Here is a 22,337-nt window from a genome sequence, read left to right on the forward strand (position 1 = left end):
GTGTAAAAAAACCTGGAAAGCCCAAACTACCTTCACCATCTCTGTTCCCTATCACTGGGAAAGCAAGTGCTGACAGCCCTTCTGTGTTAGCAGAACCAGGACAGTCCCCACCGTTCCTGTGGCCCCACTTCTGCAGAGCTGGGCTGACTCAACGTGAGCCCATGGGCAGAGTCCCTGCTCTTGGTTGCACATTTTCCAGCACCAAGCAGGGCTGCAGCCACCGTGCTGGAGAAAGTTCTCCTAGGAAAAGAAAAGGGTGTCTGTGTGTGACAGGGGAGGGTCTATGGGACTTGGTATCATTTTTGTCGCAGAACTCTTCCCTGGCTTCTCACTGTCTTTTTTTTCCTCATGACAGCGCCCCATGCTCAGGAAAAGCAAATGTCCAACAGCAGCTCCATCACCCAGTTCCTCCTCCTGCCGTTCACAGACACACGGGAGCTGCAGCTCTTGCACTTCTGGCTCTTCCTGGGCATCTACCTGGCTGCCCTCCTGGGCAACAGCCTCATCATCACCACCATAGCCTGGGACCAGCACCTCCACACCCCCATGTACTTCTTCCTGCTCAACCTCGCCCTCCTCGACCTGGGCTCCATCTCCACCATTGTCCCCAAGTCCATGGCCAACTCTCTGTGGGACACCAAGGTCATTTCCTATGGAGGGTGTGCTACACAACTCTTTCTGTTTGTCTTTTTAGTTTCAGCAGAGTTTTACCTTCTCACCATCATGTCCTACGACCGCTACGTTGCCATCTGCAAACCCCTGCACTACGGGACCCTCCTGGGCAGCAGAGCTTGTGTCCACATGGCAGCAGCTGCCTGGGCCACTGGGTTTCTCAATGCTCTGCTGCACACGGCCAATACATTTTCACTGCCCCTGTGCAATGGCAATGCCCTGGGCCAGTTCTTCTGTGAAATCCCCCAGATCCTCAAGCTCTCCTGCTCACACTCCTACCTCAGGGAACTTGGGTTGCTTGTGGTTGGTGTATTAGTAGCATTTGGCTGTTTTGTGTTCATTGTGGTGTCCTATGTGCAGATCTTGAGGGCCGTGCTGAGGATCCCCTCTGAGCAGGGACGGCACAAAGCCTTTTCCACCTGCCTCCCTCACCTGGCCGTGGTCTCCCTGTTCCTCAGCACTGCCATGTTTGCCCACCTGAAGCCCCCCTCCATATCCTCCCCATCCCTGGACCTGGTGGTGTCTGTTCTGTACTCAGTGGTGCCTCCAGCAGTGAACCCCCTCATCTACAGCATGAGGAACCAGGAGCTCAAGGATGCCCTGTGGAAACTCATATCCTAGTATTTTCTAAAGCAATAAATTTCCCATCTGGTTCTACATAGGCATTTTAATGTAACTAATTACAGGTCCAGCCTGTCATCTGGATTTTTTGATTTTATTAGTTGCTTTCTTATTGTGATAATGTTGTCATCCCATTTCTAATTCACTATTGGATTTTCTTTTATAACTGTTGGCTGTGTAAATGAGAAGCCGTGCTCTCCTTGTCTCTAAACAAAATAAAAAGCTCTTTAGTGACTTGTTTATCACTATATTCTTCCTGCAAGCCCATTTTTAGAGCTCCAGGGATGGTTCCTGTGTTCATGAGAGGAGGGGAAAAGAGCTCTCTCATGGCAGCCCTGCCAGGGAGCAGCAGCACTTGTTCTTCCAGAGCTGTTCTGGTTCCACTCCCACACTCTCCTTCTCATCCCTGGTGTTGGTGCAAGGCCTGAGTGCTCTGGCAGCTTGGTCACCGTCCTGCTGTGTGTCAGTGCTGTGGGCACAGGCAGGGACAGGCAATGGGCACTGCTGTGACAGAGCTGGCCCCAGAACAGCCTTTCCAGATAGAAAGGTGATCTCCTCAGGGCAGGATCTGAAGGTTGATGTCTTCTTAAAAAAATTATCTCAAGAACATGCCCAAGAAAGTGACCTTTATATGAAACACCATTGTACAGCTGAACAGTGTGCGTGTGCAGGGCTGGCACACAGCAGTGTCCTCTCACAGCCAGGCTCCTGCCAGAGACCTGCAGGACCAGCAGAGCAGGGGCTGGGCTGTGCCCCTGTGCACTGGACACCCCATCAAATCTGCCCCAATCATCATGGACTAATTCCTCACAGCCTTCATTTCCAGCCCGGACCTCTCACCCCAGTTCACAGAGGTTCTTTGTCCTTACCTGAAAAGACACTGAATGAGTAGGTCAGAAGTCAATGTTTGCATTGTACAGATGAGATGTCAGTGTGAACATCATGTATGTGAGGTGAGATGAATAGAAGTGAGCGCCAATGCTGTCAGATATTCAGGGGTGCCATTTTGCACCTGGGACACGCCAACCCTGTCTGTACATACAGACTGGGAGATGAGATGCTGCAGAGCAGCTCCGCAGAGAGGGATCTGAGGGTCTGGTCAACAGCAAGTTGAACATGAGCCACCAGCGTCCCTGGAACCAAGAGGGACCGTGTCCTGGGTGCAGCCAGCACAGCACGGCCAGCCAGGCAGGGAGGGGATTGTCCCGCGCTGCTCTGTGCTGGGGCGGCCTCACCTGCAGCATTCACTGTGTGCAGGGATGGGGACACAGTGGAATCCCTCAGGGACCAGCACTTGGGCCAACACTGTTGAACGTCTCTATTCTCCCCCTGTATGATGTGACACAGTGAACCTTCAGCTCCTTTGTGGATGGTGCAAGGCTGGGAAGAGGCCTTGGACAACCTCACCTGGGTCACCCTGCCCTGAGCAGGACAGTGAGACAAGATGATGTTCACACCTGAGTTGCTCTGTGATTCCAGGAATCTTTCCCTTGGAAACGTTTTGGAAGAAGGAAGAGGTGGAGGAACAAGAAAATAAAAATACAGGCAGAGGAGGAGACCTCAAAGGTGTCAAATAAACAGAGCAGTTCTGTGAAGAATGTTTCTCTGCTCAAACTGTTAGCAGGAAATCTATAACCAGCTCCCCAAACTCCCTGTTCTGCTCATTGGCCCCTGGGATTTAGAGCACATTTCTTTACATCAGATTCTGCACTGAAGTTTGCACTGATTGTTACAGCTTCTTTGCAGGAATTGCTTCATGTTTCCTTAGAGAACTGGATGTAAACAGGCACCGGGGAATTTTTAATTAGAGGAAACAGAAAAGGAGAAAAAAAAAGAAAACACAATAGAACTTAATGATGTTTCTCAGTTCTGTGGTTAAATTAAGCAGTTTCCAGCGAGGTCCATTGCCATAGCTCAAGAGTTGCCTGTAGGGAGTAGGAGAGCAACTGCTGAAAGACTTGACCTGCCTGAAGCTCAAAGCAGAGTGAGAGCTGAGAGGCTCTGAATGAGCCAAGAGTGAGAGGTGAAGAACCTCTGGGGAGCGATGGAAAGTGCAAATGTCCAGACAGGCTTCTGAAGAGATGAGTTCAGACACGGGGAGCTGGGTGAGGACAGGTGGAAACTCCTGGATGTGCAGGGGATTAAATACACGTAGTGATAGACAGAGTCCTGGCACTGCAAGCACAGGGAAAGGCCAACGTTTCATCTCCCACAGTCCGTACACATTCTGAAAATTCATATTTTGGCAGGATAGAAATTCCACAGACATTTTATTGGAAATTTTGAATTATTTCATCTGATTAAAAAATGGAGTGTGGGGATTTTTGTTCTTTTTGTTGTTGTTGTTGGGTTGGTTTGGTTTTCAGTTTTGAGGGATGTTCTCAGGTTTTCGGGCTGAGCTCCATTGTCCCACTATAAGCACCCAGTGCAAACCTCGAGAGGCCCCGTGTACCTGAGGTGTTTGCCTTGGACTGGCAGGTATCAGACCAGCCTGATAGAGCCATGTCACTTCCATCATTTACATCTGGTATTCAAGACTTGTGTGCTTAATTAGAAAACTTTCAGGACTGTAGGTAAAGAGGCAGGTACGTGAAGAGCACTGAGAAGAAGTGATAGAAGAATTATGCAGTTGATATAACAGAATCATAGAATCGTTTCTGGTGAAAGAGACACTCAGGATCATCGAGTTGAACCGTAACCTGACTCGAGCACTAAACCATCTTCCTTAAGAACCTCGTATAAACTCCTTTTAAACCCCTGCAGGGCTGGTGACTCCACCACTGCCCTGTGCAGCCTGTTCCAATGCCTGACAACCCTTTCCATGAAGAATTTTTTTGTAATATCCAATCTGAACCTTCCCTGGCACAATTTGAGGCCATTTCCTCTTGTCCTATCACTTGCTAGTCATGAGAAGAGACCAACACCCTCCATGCTCCAAGCTCCTTTCAGGTAGTTGTGGACAGCGAGGAGGTCTCTCCTCAGCCTCCTGTTCACCAGGATGAACCCCCAGGTCCCTCATTTGCTCCTCACCACACTTGTGCTCCAGCCCCTCAGCAGCTTCGTCACCTCCTCTGCACTCTCTCTAGTGCCTCAATGTCCTTCTTGTGCAGAGGGGCCCAAAATTGAACACAGGATTGAAGCTGTGGCCTCACCAGCACTGAGAACAGCGGTACAATCACTTCTCTAGTCCTGCTGGCCACACCATTGCTTTTACAAGCCAGGATGCTGGTGGCCCTTTTGGCCATCTGGGCACACACAGGCTCATGTTCAGCTACTGTCAGTCAACACCCACAGATCCCTTTCCACCACGCAATTTTTCAGCGACTCTTCCCTGAGCCTGTAGCGCTGCCTGGGGATGTTGTAACCCAAGTGCAGGACCCGGCCCTTGATCTGGTCAAACCTCATACAAATGGCCTCAGCCCAATGATCCAGCGGGTCCAGATCCCCCTGCATGGCCTTCCCACCCTCCAGCAGATCAACACTCCCACCCAGCCTGGTGTCATCTGCAAACTTAATGAGGGTGCACGCAATTCCCTCATCCACATCACTGATAGGGATTAAATAGAAGTGAGTCAAATACTGAGCACTGGGGACACCACTTGTGACCAGACGCCAACTGGATTTGCCTCTGTTCACCACAATTCTTTTGGCGCAGCCCTCCATCCAGTTCTTTACCCATGGCACATACACCATCCAGGCCACGAGCTGCAGCTTCTCCAGGAGATGCTGTGGGACACGGTGTCAAAGGCTTTACTGCAGTCTAAGGACACAACACCCACAGCCCGTGTGGCGGATTCACTGCCCACGACAGACTTTCCCTCATCTGCTCAGCCGGTCACCTTGTCACAGAAGAGATCAGGGTGGTCAAGCAGGACCTGCCTTTCATCCAGCCATGCTGATTGGGCCCGATTGCTCGTCTCGTGTGTGTGACCTCACAGTCCTTTCCCAGCCCTGTTCCTGCTGTTGGCCAATCCCCTGCAGAGGCAGAAGTGACCTCACAGTGCCCTCCACAGCCATTGGTTCCTACTGGACTATGAGTTCCTGAGACACAAGTGACCACATGGCATTATACCCACCATCACCCTCCTTGTGGTCCAGTGTGTGAGCAGATCAAACTAAGCTGCTTTCATCAAATGTATCCAATAGATTTCCTATCACGGGTTTGAGTGGAGAAACGTTCCTCAGAGGAGCTGCTGTATTTACTCTGGGACATTTTATATCTCTGCTTCTGCCTCTGCTTTTGTTCTCCTTCCTCTGTCTATTCTGACGTGAAAGAGCTCTCCAAGGAAAAGATTCATGGAATCCTACAATAACACAGGTTGGAAGAGAACCCTGAACACCATCTCTGTCCCACTGACCTTTATGGCACCCCAAGGAATAGCTGATGGATTTGTGTTCACTTGGGTTCATCTCACCACATGCACACACTGGACATGCACATGATGTGTATGTTTACAACTCATCTGCACAATGAAAACATGGACTTTTGACCTAGTGTTTCATAGAATCATAGAATGTCCTGAGTTGGAAGGACCCACACGGATCATGGAGTCCAACTCCTGTCCCTGCACAGGACACCCCACAGGTCACCCCGTGTGTCTGAGGACGTTGTCCAGTCTCTTCTTGAACACTGTCAGGTTGGGGCCATGACACCTACCTGGGGAGCCTGTTCAGTGTCCAGCACCTCAGGGGGAAGAACCTCTTCCTCATGTCCAACCTGACCCTCCCCTGGCACATGCTTCTTCCATTCCCTTGGTTTCTACCATTGGTCACCACAGAGAAGAGATCAGTATCTTCCCCTCCTTCTCCCCTTGTGAGGAAGCTGTAGCCACCATGAGGTCTCCTTTGAGTCTTTTCTTCAGCTCTGATGCTCAGAAACCCCTTGGTTTGCTTTCTGAAGCAGAAAGGAGGAGCCATGACCTCCAGGCAATGGGAAGGGGGATCCTGTTCCTCACACACGGCTCAGGGCTCTTCCTGGGACCGTGGGATGTGGGTGTGCAAGGCCCAGGGAAGGACAACACTGGGACAACAACTTCCAGCTTCCCCATGGGGCTGCAAGGAGGCACCGAGGCCCCAGTGCCATGAGGACAACATGTCTTGTCCTGGGCCTCAGTGGCAGAGACAACTGCCCTGGCCAAGGGGACACAGACCTGGGTTCTGTGGGTCCCTTCCAGCCTTACAGCGCCCTTTGCCATCTCCACCACAGGCTGTTCTACACGGTGCTACCCCTGCCCCTCTTTCCCTGCAGGCTGCAGACACCCATCTCACTTCCCCACCTGCTCTCACCCAGCATTTCTGCACCTTCAGTGATGTCTCTGCAGCCTCACTGGCTGCTCTTTGGAACACAAACCATGGGCTGATCCAGCTCCCTCTGGGTCACCTCTTGCCCCACAGCACTGCCCTTCCAGTCACATTTCTTCCTCCTCATATCCATTCCTCACCTTCCAAGTAGACTTCTTTTTTCTCTTTCCTGCTTCTTCCCACTATCAAGAAAAGATCAACCATCTCATAAACTGCCCTTCATGCAGGGAACCCAACCCATTAGGCTTCTTGTGGTCTTTTACCTGACCAGAGAGAAGTCACCTCACCATGATCTTCTAAATCCCATGAGTGCTGCTGGCCTTTCAGCTTCTCTGACACACACGACCGTGTCCCTGCCGATGTCCCGTCATGTCCTCCGGTGGGATGGACATGACAACCCGTCTCTCTTCCTGGGTAAGACCTGTGGGCACTTGAGCAGAGGTTCTTTCCCAGCCATGTCCCTGCTGCTGGGCTATCACCTCCAGACACAGAACTGACCTCACTGTCCCCTTCACAGCCTAAGTCTTTCCACTCAATTATGAGTTTCGGAGACTCAACTGCCATCATAATCCCACACCCATCCATCCCCCTCCTATATGTGCCACGACCTGACTAGATAAAATTATGCTTGTTTTGTCAAACTCATCAAATCTATTTCCTGCTAAAGATCTGAGAGGAGAAGCATTCTTGACAGGAATGTGAAATGTTGAAACCTTTTCTATGTCCTCTCCTACCTCTTTTATTTCTTATTGTTTTCCTTCTTCCTGGTTCTCATGGTGAATTCGCTACCTCAAGTGCAAAGCCAATCCCACACCCAGAGATGAGATCTTGTTTATTCCAGAGTTGTGCAAGTCTGGGTGCTGGAATGAAACCAGCACAACAGATAGAGAAGGAACATCTATTATATACAAATCTTATCCCTACATTCACACCCTCCCGGCAGTCCTAAAGAGCCAAGTGCTTACACATTGGCATATTGGTTACATAATCATTTTACCACTACAGACGCTTGTTGAGAGAGGGTCCCGGGCTGAGCCTGGGGCTCCCATCCTGGGGATGCGTATTTTAGTATTATAATGAGTGTAAAAGGAGCAAAGCTCAGCTAAAGGACACTTTATGTAACCGTCTTGAGACAGATGTTAGAACAAGACTCAGCTAATTGTGCAGGATCCAGAGTGTCTGCGCTGCAAGGACAGTATTCTTTGCAGGTTCTGATTAGGTGTCTAAAATGTCACTTCCATCTTTGTTCAAGCAGCAGACTGACCAAAACTGAGAAGATTTACATATTTTAGGTTAGCAATTGTAGGATGGTGTTTTTGCTGACTCAGGTTCATGTCACCTCACGTACATGATGTGCATGGTCACATCTCATCTGTGCAATGCAAACATGAACCTCTCACCTACTCATTCTGTGTAATTCCATGGAGGGACAAAGAACTCTGAGCTGGGGTGAGAGGCCAGTGATGGAAATGGTGGTTGTGAGGGGCCAGTCCATGGTGATTGACCTGAGGCTCCTTCTATGGGTGTCCAGTGCACAGGGGCACAGCCCAGCCCCTGCTCTGCTGGTCCTGCAGGTCTCTGGCAGGAGCCTGGCTGTGAGAGGACACTGCTGTGTGCCAGCCCTGCACACACACACTGTTCAGCTGCACACGGGTGTTTCATCTGTGGCCAATTCTGTAGGAATAAGCTTGAGAGAAACATTGCAAGAAGATATAAACCATCATGCACCACCCAAAGAAGATCACATTACCTTGTGCAAGTACTGTTACTGAGGCCAGCTCTGTCACAGCAGTGCCCATTGCCTGTCCCTGCCTGCGCCCACAGCACTGACACACAGCAGGACGGTGACCAAGCTGCCAGAGCACTCAGGCCTTGCGCCAACACCAGGGATGAGAAGGAGAGTGTGGGAGTGGAACCAGAACAGCTCTGGAAGAACAAGCGCTGCTGCTCCCTGGCAGGGCTGCCAGGATGGACTCTTTTCCCTTCCACCCATCACAGGAAATGTACCTGAACATGCAAAAAGGCCTTGCGGGAAGGATATAGTGAAAAACAAGTCACTACAGGAATCTTTATTTTGTTTAGAGACAAGAAGTGTACTGTTCCTCATTTAAACAGCCAGTGGCTATAAAAGAAAAGCAGTCAGTGGATTAGAAAGCGGCTGAAAACATCGTCGCAATAAGAAAACAACTAATAACAACAGAAAATCCAGATGACAGGTTGAGCCTGTAATTAGCTACATTAAAACTCCTGTGTAGAAGCAGATGGGCAGTTTAGTGCTTCAGAAAACACTAAGATATGAGTTTCCTCAGGGCATCCTTGAGCTCCTGGTTCCTCATACTGTAGATGAGGGGGTTCACTGCTGGAGGCACCAAAGAGTACAGAACAGACACCACCAGGTCCAGGGATGGGGAAGAAATGGAGGGGGGCTTCAGGTGGGCAAACATGGCAGTGCTGAGGAACAGGGAGAGCACGGCCAGGTGAGGGAGGCAGGTGGAAAGGGCTTTGTGCCGTCCCTGCTCAGAGGGGATCCTCAGCACGGCCCTAAAGATCTGCACATAGGACACCACAATGAAAACAAAACACATGAAAACTAAACAGGCACTAACCACCATAAGCCCAAGTTCCCTGAGGTAGGAGTGTGAGCAGGAGAGCTTGAGGATCTGGGGGATTTCACAGAAGAACTGGCCCAGGGCATTGCCCTTGCACAGGGGCAGTGAAAATGTATTGGCCGTGTGCAGCAGAGCATTGAGAAACCCAGTGGCCCAGGCAGCTGCTGCCATGTGGACACAAGCTCTGCTGCCCAGGAGGGTCCCGTAGTGCAGGGGTTTGCAGATGGCAACGTAGCGGTCGTACGACATGACAGTGAGGAGACAATACTCTGCTGTGATTAAGAAGAGAAACAAAAAGAGCTGTGTCGCACATCCCAAGTATGAGACGGCCCTGGAATCCCAGAGGGAATTGGCCATGGACTTGGGGACAATGGTGGAGATGGAGCCCAGGTCGATGAGGGCGAGGTTGAGCAGGAAGAAGTACATGGGGGTGTGGAGGTGCTGGTCCCAGGCTATGGTGGTGATGATGAGGCCGTTGCCCAGGAGGGCAGCCAGGTAGATGCCCAGGAAGAGCCAGAAGTGCAAGAGCTGCAGCTCCCGTGTGTCTGTGAACGGCAGGAGGAGGAACTGGGTGATGGAGCTGCTGTTGGACATTTGCTGCCTGTGGGCATGAGGACCTGTGAAAGGAGGAAAGGACAGTGACAAGTTAGGGGAGTCTTCTCTAAGGAAAATAAACAGGCTGTTTCTCATGGAAAACCCCCTCCCTGATGGAGGGATGTTTCAGCTCATTCTCTCTTTCTACCAATTGAGAAAAACAGTTGATCACAATTTAAAATGCAGCTTCGGCATCTGGTTTCCATGAACACACCCGTGAGGCAAGATCCACTGAATTGGTGTCAGAACAAAAACTGACCCACACTCCCACCCCAATCCCAGAGAGCAAGAGCACCAGGGACAGGTGGAGAAACAGGGAAGAACACTGCAGAGCTACCAGAAAATAAAGCAAGGACAGAAAGGCAGACGGGCATGCTGTGGACCTTCTACTGACCCGGCTGTGCTGCTGCCACTCACATAGTGACACTGGAGAGCAAGTACTTTTAGCACCTTTTTTGTGTACCACGTTCCAGGAACCCTTCACCTGGAGGTCCAGCTGCTGAGGTGGAGACTCGTGACCTGGACCCCATGGCTTTGGGGCAGAGGGTCTGCTGGGGAGGAGAGGAGACCAGGGGTTGCACTGGGAAATGTGTCTGCACTGCAGGGTATGGCAGGGGGGCCTGAATCCCATCCCCAGCATTTCTGGTCGATCTCCCTCTCCCTGCCCATGTCTGTGCTGCCTGCAGCTGTGTCTCTCTCCCTGGTCTGCTCCCTGTCAGTGTCACAGACCCCGTCCCACCCGCTGTGTGCTCAGCTCTGTCCTGCTCACACCTCCTGGCACTGCCCAGGGACAGCTCTGTGTGTGCAGGGGCTCAGGAGCAGCTCAGACCAGTCCTGACGAGAACTGGGGTCTCAGTGTCTGCTCCAAAGAGAGAAATAAATCCCCATCTCCCACTGCACACCCAGACGAACAAGAGTGGAAAACTGGAAGCACAGACTCCTTCCCTTGCAGCTGTTGCTGTATCAATGTCGTTGTTCAGAAGGACCCTCTGCCATGTCTGTGGGGGGATCTGGAGCTCTGAGCAGCCCTGACCCACACAGCCCCCTTCAACCCCACAAGCTCCCTGCCTGCCCTGCCGGGGGTCGCTCCTTCCACCCACAGCTGCTGCCATGGGATCTCCCGGGCAGGCTGAGCGCTGACCCTGGCAGGCGGCAGAGTCCCTGCCCGGCACAGCCCTGGGGTGCAGGGACCCTGCTCTGCAGGACAGCCCTGGGCACCCCTGGGTGCTCACCCGGCTTCACAGCTGTTCAACATGGCCTGACAAGAGCCGCGTCCCTACAGACCCCACAAGCTGTGCCTGTGCCAGTTTCAGGAGTTGCCTCCAGGAGCTACAGCTGCACTGCCCTGCACCCAGAGACTTACCATGGCAAGGGCTGCAAAGGTTTCTCCTCCAGTGAGCTCTCAGTCATCCTCCAGTCCTGACCACCTTTAATCTCTCTCTGCCTTGCTCGTCTCCTGAGATCCCCAGGCAGAGCCCTCAGCCCTGCTGCGTGTGCAGAGGAGCTGCTCCTGGGCAGAGCTGTCTCTCTGCAGCGCTGCCGCTGCCATGAGCTCCCTGTGTCCCAGGAGCCCAGCCCAGCTCAGCAGCACAGGAGGAGCCCCAGGCACTTTAATGACCCCTCTGGTGGGTTTGGTGCTGAGTCCATGAACCTCAGACCCTGAGGGGAAGCTGAAGAAACTTCTCAAGAAGTCAAAGTCAGATGTAAACTCCAAAGTTTCTTGTAATGTTAATGGGTCCCACTGAGGGACACAGCTGAAGAACTGACCCCAGAGTTCGGTTAGAGCAGAAAACTGGAGGCAATGATGACAGGTCAGGAAAAGCAAAGTAAAGGTCTCTCTGATGCTGCGTAAACCTGGATGTGTTTCATTAACCAAAGAACTAAGCCCTGACCCCCAACCCTGGGAAGTCAGATCCTGTCCCTCCCACGTTGCCCAGGGCCCTTCCTGGGACAGTGTGATGTGGGGCTGTGCAAGGCCAAGGGCAGGACTATGGTCCCACACCTCCCAGGTTCCTGGCTGGGGACAAGGAGGCCATGAGGCCCCTGTGCTGCAAGGACAAGGTGTCTCCTCACAGGCATCAGAGGTGCAGACAACAGCCACAGCCAAGGGGAGAAGGAGCTCATGTCTGGTGAGGCTTTCAGCCTCTTTACATCCCGTGATCATCTCCACGACAGCCTGTCCTGTGCTGTGACATCCCCTGCACCTCTGTCCCTGCAGGCTGGAGACATCCCCCCTGCTGCCCCACCTTGCTCTTGTCTGAGCATCTTCCTTCCTTTGCTGAGATCTCTCCATCCTCCCCAGCTGGTCCTTGAAGCACAAAGCCTTGGGCTGATGCAGACTCCCTCTGCTGACCTGCTCCCCCACAGCACTGCCCTTCCATCACATTCCTTTCTGCTCATGTCCAGCCGGGACCTCCCCAGCTGCACTTTGGGCCATTATTTCTTTCTCAAGCTCTTTCCCCCTATGCAGAAAACCTCCACCATCTCTGAAACCGCCCTTCAAGCACTCTCAGGCTACTCCTGCACTCCTGCAGCCTCCCCAGCGCTGCTGGGCCAAAGCAGCCCGGGTCCCTCAGCACCCCACACCATGTGCACAAGGTGCTGAACCTGCCTTGGCACAGCCCTGCACTCTCCAGTTCCTCCCTGCTGCTCCAAACTGGGAAGCCGCACACTGGCACACACCCGTGTGTGTGGGTCACACCAGTGCTGAACCGAATGGGATGAGAACTGCAGGTGTCTGCGTCCCCACGCTCCTCCTCATGCAGCCCCGTGTGCAGCTGCCTTGTTCATGGTGAGCGTGCACCACGGGCTGGTGTGGGGACCTTGTAGTGCCCAGGCCCTTCTCCTCAGGGTCACTGCTCAGCGTGTCAGGTCCTGCTCTGTCCTGATGGATGGGGTTGTTCTCCTGCCCCGATACAGAACTGGTCACTTCCCTTTTTAAATCTTTAGAGCTTTCTGATGGGTGAACACCAGATTTTCTCAAGGTCTGCACTCTCCCTTGACTGAAGCTCCATTTGTTCAGCTCATAATGTTTGCATGCAGACGGCTTATCCTGATAAGGGTGTCTCTCCCAAGATACCAGGATGTGGAGTTGAAGGGCACTACAAATACCATCTCCTGCAGAAACTGTGGGGCCTTGGGCGTCTGATACTCATAGTGCCAAAGGTCTGGACTTTGAAGTTTCCCTTCATATGAGAGACCAGCAGGAATGTGTGGAGCTCTGCCTATGGACAGACAATGTCAGCTGAACGTTGAGGAGTCAGCATGAGAGGGCAGAACAACATGGGCAGAGTTGTGGTGAGTGCACGTCAGGTACAGACTCACTGATGAGGAAGAGGAATGAGATGAGGCCTCCTTCAGACAAATGAAAGAAGCCTCATGTTTCCAGGCCGTGTCCTCGTGGCAGATCTGAGATATTCCAATATCTCCAAGGTACCGGCCATCCAGGAGGGTTTGGAACCCATTGACAACATCTTCTTGACACGGGTGACTGAGGAGTCAGTGGGGTGAGGTGCCCTGTGGGACTTCACACTTACAAACCAGAAAGAGTTGGTCAGGATGGAACAGTCAGGGATGGGAAAGTGGAGCTGAGGCTCCTGGGAGATGAGAACAAGGCCAAGAGCAGGCTTTCAGGAGAGCAGGATTTGGCCTGCTGAGGGATCTACATGGGTCCTATGGGATATGACCTTGGTGTCTGCAGTGCTTTTTCTCACCAGGATCTGGAACTGGGAAACAAGGAAACCCTGGTGAGGGATGTGAACATCAGTGTCCACCTTGGCTGTCGTGACCAGGACACAGTGGGGTCCCAGGCACCAGAGGGGAGGGAGGAAGGCCAGCAGCAGAGCACAGGCTGGTGGGCTCCAGAGGAGAAGACTTGGACATAATAGGGGATTGTGGGCAAAGTGGTGACATGGAAGTAGATCTGAAGGGTGAAGGAGCTCAGGAAATCTGATAATCCTTACAGGACATCCTGCTCCAAGCACAAGAATGATCTCTCCAAGTACCCATGAACAGAAGCAATTATCTTGTGAAGGCTGCTCCTCTGCACTGATGGAGCTCCAGGGCAAAAGGCCGCACACGGGAGGTGGGAGCAGGGGAAGCTGCAAAGGAGGAATTGAAAAACCTTGTCCATGGATGTGGGGATGATGACAAAGCTGCCCTCGACTTGATACCTGCACGGGAAGGGCAGCAAGATGAGCTGACAGAGCTTCACTTGCAGTAAGAGAATAGACAGGGTGAACGTGGGCCTGCTGCTGAACTTCATAAGAGTAGAATCAGACGGGACTGAGGTTCTTCATGGCTTCTTTGCCTCCATCTTCACCAGCAAGGTCTCCTGGGACTTTGTTCCTGAAGGCAGGAGTCTGGAGAACACCCAGCAGTGGATGGGGCTCAAGTCAGGGGTGACCTGAGCAAACTCAGACACCGTTACAGAACAGGAGATGGGTCACTTGACCAGCTCCTGAACACAAGTATCGCTGTGCTGTGGCACCTGAGATTGCCAGGAACACCCACCTCTTGGTCCAGAGGAGTGTGACTCCTCTTGAGCTGTCCTGGCCTGTCTCCTCACTCACATGGTGATTTAGTTACACACTTTTCTGACATATTCAGTCTTTATCAGGAGATGCAACACATCGATATGAACTGGAGGCTGCTGATACCACCTGTTCTGGAAAGGGAGGGAAGGGAGAGCAGGGTATGAAATAGAATAAATTTGGCTTTATTGCTGTTTATTATGGAAATGCTCTCTGTTTGGCTATTCCTGAAATTTCTCTAATCATCCACACCAGACTTGAAGCCTTTAGGAAAATGATGCACAGAGCCTTGGTTTGTAAGAGCATTTTTAGATGTTAGTGAGCCCTCTGGTGTCGTAGTTCTGAACTGCAGCTACTGTAACTGAACAAACCTCCAATGAAGTGAAAGATAGAAGCAAACCCCAAGTTTCTGAGGGTGTTTGGACCCCATGAAGGGCCATCACTGACACAGCTGTGAAGGAAACAACCAGTGCAGGTCCCTGTCCCTGGAGGCTGCTGAAGGAAAGACTTGGAGACACTGGTTCCAGGTGGTGAGGACCATGTGGAGGTGGCTCTGGTGCCATGTCAGCCCTTGATGCTTGTTCATCACCAGAATGGCTGAGCCCTGGCCCCTGGGACCTGGTAGATTTTTCTCCAATGTTTTTCAAGGCTTTTCCTGTGGTCATTATGAGTGTTTTGTGTTTTGGGGGTGGTGTTTATGTCAAGTGCTGTTGCTTTAACTGCAAGGCTCTGCTTTTCTGTGGAGTTGGAAATGCCTGTGAGCAAATCACAACTCATACAGCTTCTTTCATACACCTGGCAATGGTCACCAGTCACCTCAATGTCCCAATCCCACACTTGCTTGAATCCTCTGTTTGGATCCATACCCATCACTGCAGGAGGTTCATGGATCCACCAGGTTCATGGATGATTCCTGAGGTCCATCCAAGTGTGGGCAGTGTAAGAGAGGAGCAGAGCAGGGTCAGCTCATGGGCCATGACTGAGCACAGCCACCCCAGCAGCAGCCGTTCCCCATCTCCCAGGCACAGCCATGCCCACAGCATGCAAATGGCACTGCCATACATGATTAGCCCAAGAGAGGCCTTTCTTCCGTATTCCCAGGAAGATCTTCCTCCTGTTCCTCCTCCACCTGCAGACATCAACTGCTTTCCATTTCTGGGCTCAGACATGGCTGGAAGGGTTCACTGAAGCCATCAGCCATCTCATTGCTTCTCCCTGACATGCCCTGACCCTCTCCCACACCTACAATGGCCAATCATGGCTGCTCAGGCCTCCCGCTCTTCAGAAGAGGCCTCGAGCTTCTTGGTTCTTCCTGGTGCTTATTATGAACTTCCTCACTCTCTCCAGAGTTCATGGTTACATTTCTTGTCCATAACAGCCCTTTATGACCATGTCTCACTAAATGGTTGTGTTTGTATGATCATTTGTGCAGAAAGGGCAGTCACAGGAAAGCACCCAATATGTCAAAACTGATGCCCAGTGAAATGCCGTAAAGCCCTGTTGAGTTCCCCCTGTGTCTGTGTCTCTCCTGGAAGGAGTCTGTCCCGAGAAGGGGATCCAGCTCCTGCCACTCTCTGCAGAGGCACATGAGCAGTGTCCATCACCTGGGGACACAAAGGGTGACGTTTGCCAGACCACCGGTCATCTGAACCACTTAGATGTGTGCTTGTGGATGGGGTATGGAGCCTTATAGTGCAAATACCTATTTAATTGTCATTGCCAGAGGGGCTACCAGAGATGCAGTGTACTATTTTACAAATCTGTAAATATAAGCATATACGACTGACATTCCTAGACAAATTACACAAACACCTGAAGGATTATTCATGCCTTTTAACATGATTATCCTCAGAAGGCCACCAGCTTTGCGTCTCAGGAAGTGGGATCCACAGTCCAAGAGCAGGATGGTTTGGGCTCTGTGCTGGGATCTGGAAACTGAAACGTGCTCCCATCTCCCAGCCCCCTGCCCTCCTCAGTGAGGGTGTGAGACATTCTGCCAGCGAGGGCTGAACTCACAGCCATGACCAGTATCTTATGTCCAACTGCAGCCAGTGGTGTCCTGCCAGCTCAGGATTGGAGCTTCCATTGCTGGAGGTGTTTAAAAGATGTGCAGATGTGTCACTTTGGGACATGGTTTAGTGGTGGTCTTGGCGATGTTTGACTTATGGTTAGACTTCATGTTCTTAAGGGTCTTTTCCAGCCTAAATGATTCTATGATTCTATGATTTGGGTGAAACCATTTCAGCTCCATCACCTCCGGCTTCCCTCAGAGGCTGCTGTTGTGTGGCACAACTGTCCTGGCTCTCCAGGCAGGTTGGGCACTGGGTTGGTGTCTGCATTGGCAGTTTTCCCCTTCTGGGGTAAAAGGCTGTTGAGCAGAGACAGTTGTAGATATTTGGGTCACAGGGGTTTGCAGCAATCCTGTCAAACTCTGAGCAGGATGAGCTTTGGAGCCCAGGAATAATGGAGATGCTCTGAAGATGTTTGTGAACAGTGGTGCTGTCACTAGTAACAGTAACAGAATACTCCGTATTCTTGGTTATGTTGATGAATTAAAGCTCTTTAATTTCCCTCCCAGCAGTCATTCTCACTTCTCAAAATACTTATTGCATCTCAGTAGTTGGCCTCTTGTATGAAGTTCTTGGAACAGTGCTTTCTCTCACTTCCACCTTTCTTATAATTGAAAGAATAGACCTGTTGGTCAGAATTGCTCCCAAATCATCCCTCTTCCATCCATTTTCTCCTTTCTTTGTCTGGTGTGAGAGACAGGTGGCATGTGGAAGTTGCTTCCTTTTTAGCCAATGAAAGCCAAGGAACAGATCCCAGGTTAGTGAAAAGGCACAAAGGAAGACAGAATCTTTATGTGGTGTGCACTTACAATACATTGTTCCCTACATTTCTAATCTCTGAAGTCCCAGCCGTGCAGCAGAGATTGGAGTTATAAGCCCCCTTCATCTGCCCTGTTTGGCACCATGTAAAATGGAACTAGCCCAGTCCAATGGCTGGTTATGATTCTCTTCACAGCCTGAAGAACCACATGGGTCAGGAGATGAACCAGGATGCTCAGCGAGGACTAAAACTTCTCGGTTCTTAAAGTTCCGGTGTTCCCTGGAATCTCAGCAGACAAGTTGTGCCAATTGCTCGCTGCAAGGAGCTGGTCAAGTGCTTCGTCTCCATTTCTATAATGATGGATTTGTGCCTGGCTGATGTGCAGACTCTGTACATGGATGCTGACACCTCTTGAGCAACCTGCTCTGAAAGGGTTAACAACACAGGCTGTTCTTTCTGGAGAGGCATTAGGACAACAAAAAATAAGATCTTGGCTCAGGGCAAAAGAAAAAGGATGGAAAAGATGTGGTCAGGACTCTTTGAGGGCACCTGTAAAGCAGCCCTGCACCTCATGTGAATTACTTCTGTGGTCTGGGAGAACTTGAGCGTTCTCCCTAATTTGAAAACATGAAGGGGATGAATGGACAGCATCATTCAGGCTCAAAGGGACCTCGGGAGGTGTCTTGACCAACCTCCTGCTCAAAGCAGGGTCAGACCAGATTACTCAGGCTTGATCCAGACACATCTTGGTCAGTTGGCTTTTTACCCATCTACTTACACACTAACACAGACCATAATATCCTACCTTGGACACAAGAATACTACAGGAGATGACACTGAATGCCTTGCTGACATTCATGTATCAGACCATTGTTGTTACCCCACGTCCACAACCCTGTCCTTTCCTCACAGAAAGCAAAGAGGATGGACAGGCACAACCTGCCCTGGGCAAACCCCGTCACCTTCTCTTCCAGACACCCAGAAATGGGGTCCCAGTGGACATGCTCTGGGGCACAGCCCTTAGTTCCCCTGCTCACCCACTGGCCATTTTGAAAAGTGCACACACTGTGTGAGAGCTGCCAGTGGTCAGGGAGTGCCCCCAGTCTCCATGAGCTTTCCAAGATGGGGGAGAGTGGCCTCACTGTGACATCGTCCTGCTGTCCCAGCTCCTGGGATGCTGCCCCTGCTGTCCCATAGACTGGAGAGGATTGTGTTAGTTCCAGTGACCCCTGACTTGATCCCCATCCACTGCTGGTTGTTCTGACTCCAGCCACAGAGATCTCAGAGACCTTGCTGGTGAAGAGGGAGAACGAGAGGACACAGGGATTCTCACCTCTTATTATATTCATTAGTGTCCACACAGTGTCTTTGTTTCTCCTTTAACTGTTCCTGCAGTAGTAACAGCTCATTATGGGGCCCTTCAATTGCCTTACAGGTCTGGACTGAGTTCTGACCTGGGCTGTTGCTGTGCTTGGAGGCTGCTGTCCTTGCAGACCAGATGAACTCACTCCTGCCACCCTGCCTGGCAGTTCATTCCATCCGTGTCACAGCTCTGTCTGCAGCACTGACAGCTCCAGCTCCCCCAGTCAGGTCCCTGGCTGAGGACATTGCCTCACATCTGGGCTGAGCCACCCCAGCTGTGGCACCAGCCCAGCTCTGACCTGCCACAAGAAACCTGGTACCAAGTGTCCAAGAGCCCATGTGTGCAAAGGCTTTGCTGCAGAGCACAGACATGACATGGCCAGAGACTGATGAATGTCTCTCTATACCTGGGAGTATAAAACCAGAATAAAATGCCTAAACTCATTCAACTGAAGATATTCCTCCCCTGGCTTGGAGGAATTACATCCTTTGCTGTAATATTCCTGGTGTCCTGTCCAATGATGGGACAAGAAAAGTTGATTCTCATACTAATTCATTGTTTAATACAAAGAACACAATGATGTGTCTCTTCAGAGGAGAGAGAATCAACATCACTGATTACTTCAGGTTGTTTCAAAGGATGTGCCCCTGGATCCCCAGGGACACCTGGAGGAGCCCAGAGGGGACAGAGAAAGGGACATCAAGGGCTGCTCCTGTGCTGCTGGGCTGGGCTGGGCTCCTGGGACACAGGGAGCTCATGGCAGCGGCAGCGCTGCAGAGAGACAGCTCTGCCCAGGAGCAGCTCCTCTGCACACGCAGCAGGGCTGAGGGCTCTGCCTGCAGCACCGAGGGCTCAGGAGACAGGCACAGAGAGGGAAACGCAGTCTGGGCTGGGAGGATGCTGAGAGTTCACTGGAAATGAAATCCTTTCAGATATGAAGCCTGTGGCTGCAGGGCATTGCATCTGCAAATCTTGGTAGGATCTCAGAAAGCTGTCACATTGCAGAGCCTGTGAGAGATGTAAGTACAGCTCTCAGAGATTCTCTGATCAGAGGAGAGGATGTGCTGCAGAGCAGGGATTGCCTTCTGCACTGTCAGAGTGACAAGACGTGAATGCTGCGTTCTCCCCAGGGTGGCTGTGGGGTGTAAATGTAAATGTGCAGGCAGGGGTGCCCAGGGCTGTCCTGCAGAGCAGGGTCCCTGCACCCCAGGGCTGTGCCGGGCAGGGACTCTGCCGCCTGCCAGGGTCAGCGCTCAGCCTGCCCGGGAGAGCCCCACGGTGCTGTGGGGAGAAGCTGTGTGGGGAAGGAGTGGCACCCAAAATGACAGGGTCCTTCTGCTGTGGAGAGGGTGCTGTGTGGATCAGGGCTGCTCACAGCTCCAGATCACCCCCAGCATTTTTCCAGGTGGATGCCTCAATGACAAGATCAATGCAAGGATTGCCAGACAGATAAGGAGCTTTCCTGAGCCTGTCTTTTGAGTTTCCTCTCCCAAGGGGTGGGGGTGCAGGAAAGGGTAAAATGAAAATGAGCTCTCATGCTTAAACACGTCACTGAGACTCCTGAACTGCAACTCTGAGTGATCAGTACATCTGCCAGAAGGCTCCTGACATCCCTTCCCCACCCCTCTGCCTGTGCACAGCACCTGCATCACCTTGGCTGGACCCGTCAGCCTTAGTCTGACCTGTCCTGTTTTCCAGCCTGCAAACAGGAAGATGCCCCCAGGCAGTGCCCTGTGAACAGGCAGGATCTGTAGGGCCAGGGGGAGGGCACAGAGGGTGGGATGGTCTGTGAGCACTGACAGGGAAGAGACATGGACAGGGAAACACCTCCCAGGCTCTCTGGGGATGGCAGTTTCAGCTGCAGAGTCACAGCCTGAGCTTGTGGGTCCTTTCCTGCAGGTGTGTCCATGTGCACACGTGTCCCAGCTTTGCTCTGACCTGTGGGGTGTGGGCAATGCAGTCTGTGGGGCTGGGGAATGAGCTGTGTGTGTCCTGGGCTAAACGTTGGGTGCTGAGACCTTAGGAAAGGGTGAGACCTGTCATGGTCTGAGGTGGATCCCTCTGCTCTCAGCAGTGCCTGGTGGCTTTTCAGGGTAACATGGGAGTGTGATCAGCCCCCATCTCAGAAAGGTGCCAGCCCAGGGCAGCTGGAGCAAGACAGAGGGACAGAGCAGCTGCCCTCACTCTGCACTGACCCACAGGCATCCTCTGGTCTCGCAGGACTCGCTCTGTTCTCCCTGAGTGCAGCAGAAATGCTGAGGGTGCTCTGCAGTGAATATGGAGAGAGATGTAAAAATCCTGGAAAGCCCAAACTACCTTCACCATCTCTGTTCCTTATCACTGGGAAAGCAAGTGCTGACAGCCCTTCTGTGTTAGCAGAACCAGGACAGTCCCCACTGTTCCTGTGGCCCCACTTCTGCAGAGCTGGGCTGACTTATCGAGAGCCCATGGGCAGAGGCCCTGCTCTTGGTTGCACATTTTCCAGCACCGAACAGGGCTCCAGCCACAGTGCTGGAGAAAGTTCTCCTAGGAAAAGAAAAGGGTGTCTGTGTGTGACAGGGGAGGGTCTATGGGACTTGGTATCATTTTTGTCGCAGAACTCTTCCCTGGCTTCTCACTGTCTTTTTTCTCCTCATGACAGCGCCCCATGCTCAGGAAAAGCAAATGTCCAACAGTAGCTCCATCACCCAGTTCCTCCTCCTGCCGTTCACAGACACACGGGAGCTGCAGCTCTTGCACTTCTGGCTCTTCCTGGGCATCTACCTGGCTGCCCTCCTGGGCAACGGCCTCATCATCACCACCATAGCCTGGGACCAGCACCTCCACACCCCCATGTACTTCTTCCTGCTCAACCTCGCCCTCCTTGACATGGGCACCATCTCCACCATTCTCCCCAAGTCCATGAATAATTCCCTCTGGCATTCCAGGGCCATCTCATACTTGGGATGTGCGACACAGCTCTTTTTGTTTCTCTTCTTGATCACAGCAGAATATTGTCTCCTCACCGTCATGTCCTACGACCGCTACGTTGCCATCTGCAAACCCCTGCACTACGGGACCCTCCTGGGCAGCAGAGCTTGTGTCCACATGGCAGCAGCTGCCTGGGCCACTGGGTTTCTCAATGCTCTGCTGCACACGGCCAATACATTTTCACTGCCCCTGTGCAAGGGCAATGCCCTGGGCCAGTTCTTCTGCGAAATCCCCCAGATCCTCAAGCTCTCCTGCTCACTCTCCTACCTCAGGGAACTTGGGCTTCTTGTGGTCAGCGTCTGTTTAGCATTTGGCTGTTTTGTGTTCATTGTGGTGTCCTATGTGCAGATCTTGAGGGCCGTGCTGAGGATCCCCTCTGAGCAGGGACGGCACAAAGCCTTTTCCACCTGCCTCCCTCACCTGGCCGTGGTCTCTCTGTTCCTCAGCACTGGCATATTTGCTGACCTGAAACCCTCATCCATTTCCTCCCCATCCCTGGACCTGGTGGTGTCAGTTCTGTACTCAGTGGTGCCTCCAGCAGTGAACCCCCTCATCTACAGCATGAGGAACCAGGAGCTCAAGGATGCCCTGTGCAAACTCATATCCCTCTGTTTTCTGAAGCAATAAACTGGCCATCTTCTTCTATACAGGAGTTTTAATGTAGCTAATTACAAGCCCAGCCTGTCAACTGGATTTTCTGTTGTTGTTGGTTGTTTTCTTCTTGTGATAATGTTGTCAACCCCTTTCTAATTCACTGCTGGCTTTTCTTTTATAACTGTTTTCCTCTTAAATGAGCAGCAGTGCTCTCCTTGTCTCTAAAAAGAATAAAGGGTTCTTTAGTGACTT

General features: G+C 51.8%; 3 protein-coding genes across 3 annotated transcripts; 2 read left to right on the forward strand and 1 right to left on the reverse strand.

The window, feature by feature from the left end:
- Nucleotides 1–411: 411 nt before the first annotated feature.
- Nucleotides 412–1,293, forward strand: LOC135577978 (olfactory receptor 14J1-like; the record flags this gene model as incomplete). The annotated part of the gene is made up of 1 exon (XM_065048133.1): nt 412–1,293. A coding segment is annotated over one exon (882 nt), but the record flags the coding sequence as incomplete, so codon positions are not given.
- A 3,267-nt stretch (nt 1,294–4,560) lies between these two features.
- LOC135577988 (olfactory receptor 14J1-like) lies at nt 4,561–9,416 on the reverse strand (the record flags this gene model as incomplete). The annotated part of the gene is made up of 2 exons (XM_065048143.1): nt 4,561–5,019; nt 8,955–9,416. Coding segments are annotated over 2 exons (921 nt in total), but the record flags the coding sequence as incomplete, so codon positions are not given.
- Nucleotides 9,417–21,185: 11,769 nt separating this feature from the next.
- LOC135577989 (olfactory receptor 14A16-like) lies at nt 21,186–22,118 on the forward strand. Its single transcript, XM_065048144.1, has one exon. The coding sequence runs from the start codon at nt 21,186–21,188 to the stop codon at nt 22,116–22,118; it is 933 nt and encodes a 310-aa protein (XP_064904216.1).
- Nucleotides 22,119–22,337: the final 219 nt, after the last annotated feature.

This window comes from Columba livia, unplaced genomic scaffold (genome assembly GCF_036013475.1).
Source record: "Columba livia isolate bColLiv1 breed racing homer unplaced genomic scaffold, bColLiv1.pat.W.v2 Scaffold_206, whole genome shotgun sequence".
Taxonomy (NCBI): domain Eukaryota; kingdom Metazoa; phylum Chordata; class Aves; order Columbiformes; family Columbidae; genus Columba; species Columba livia.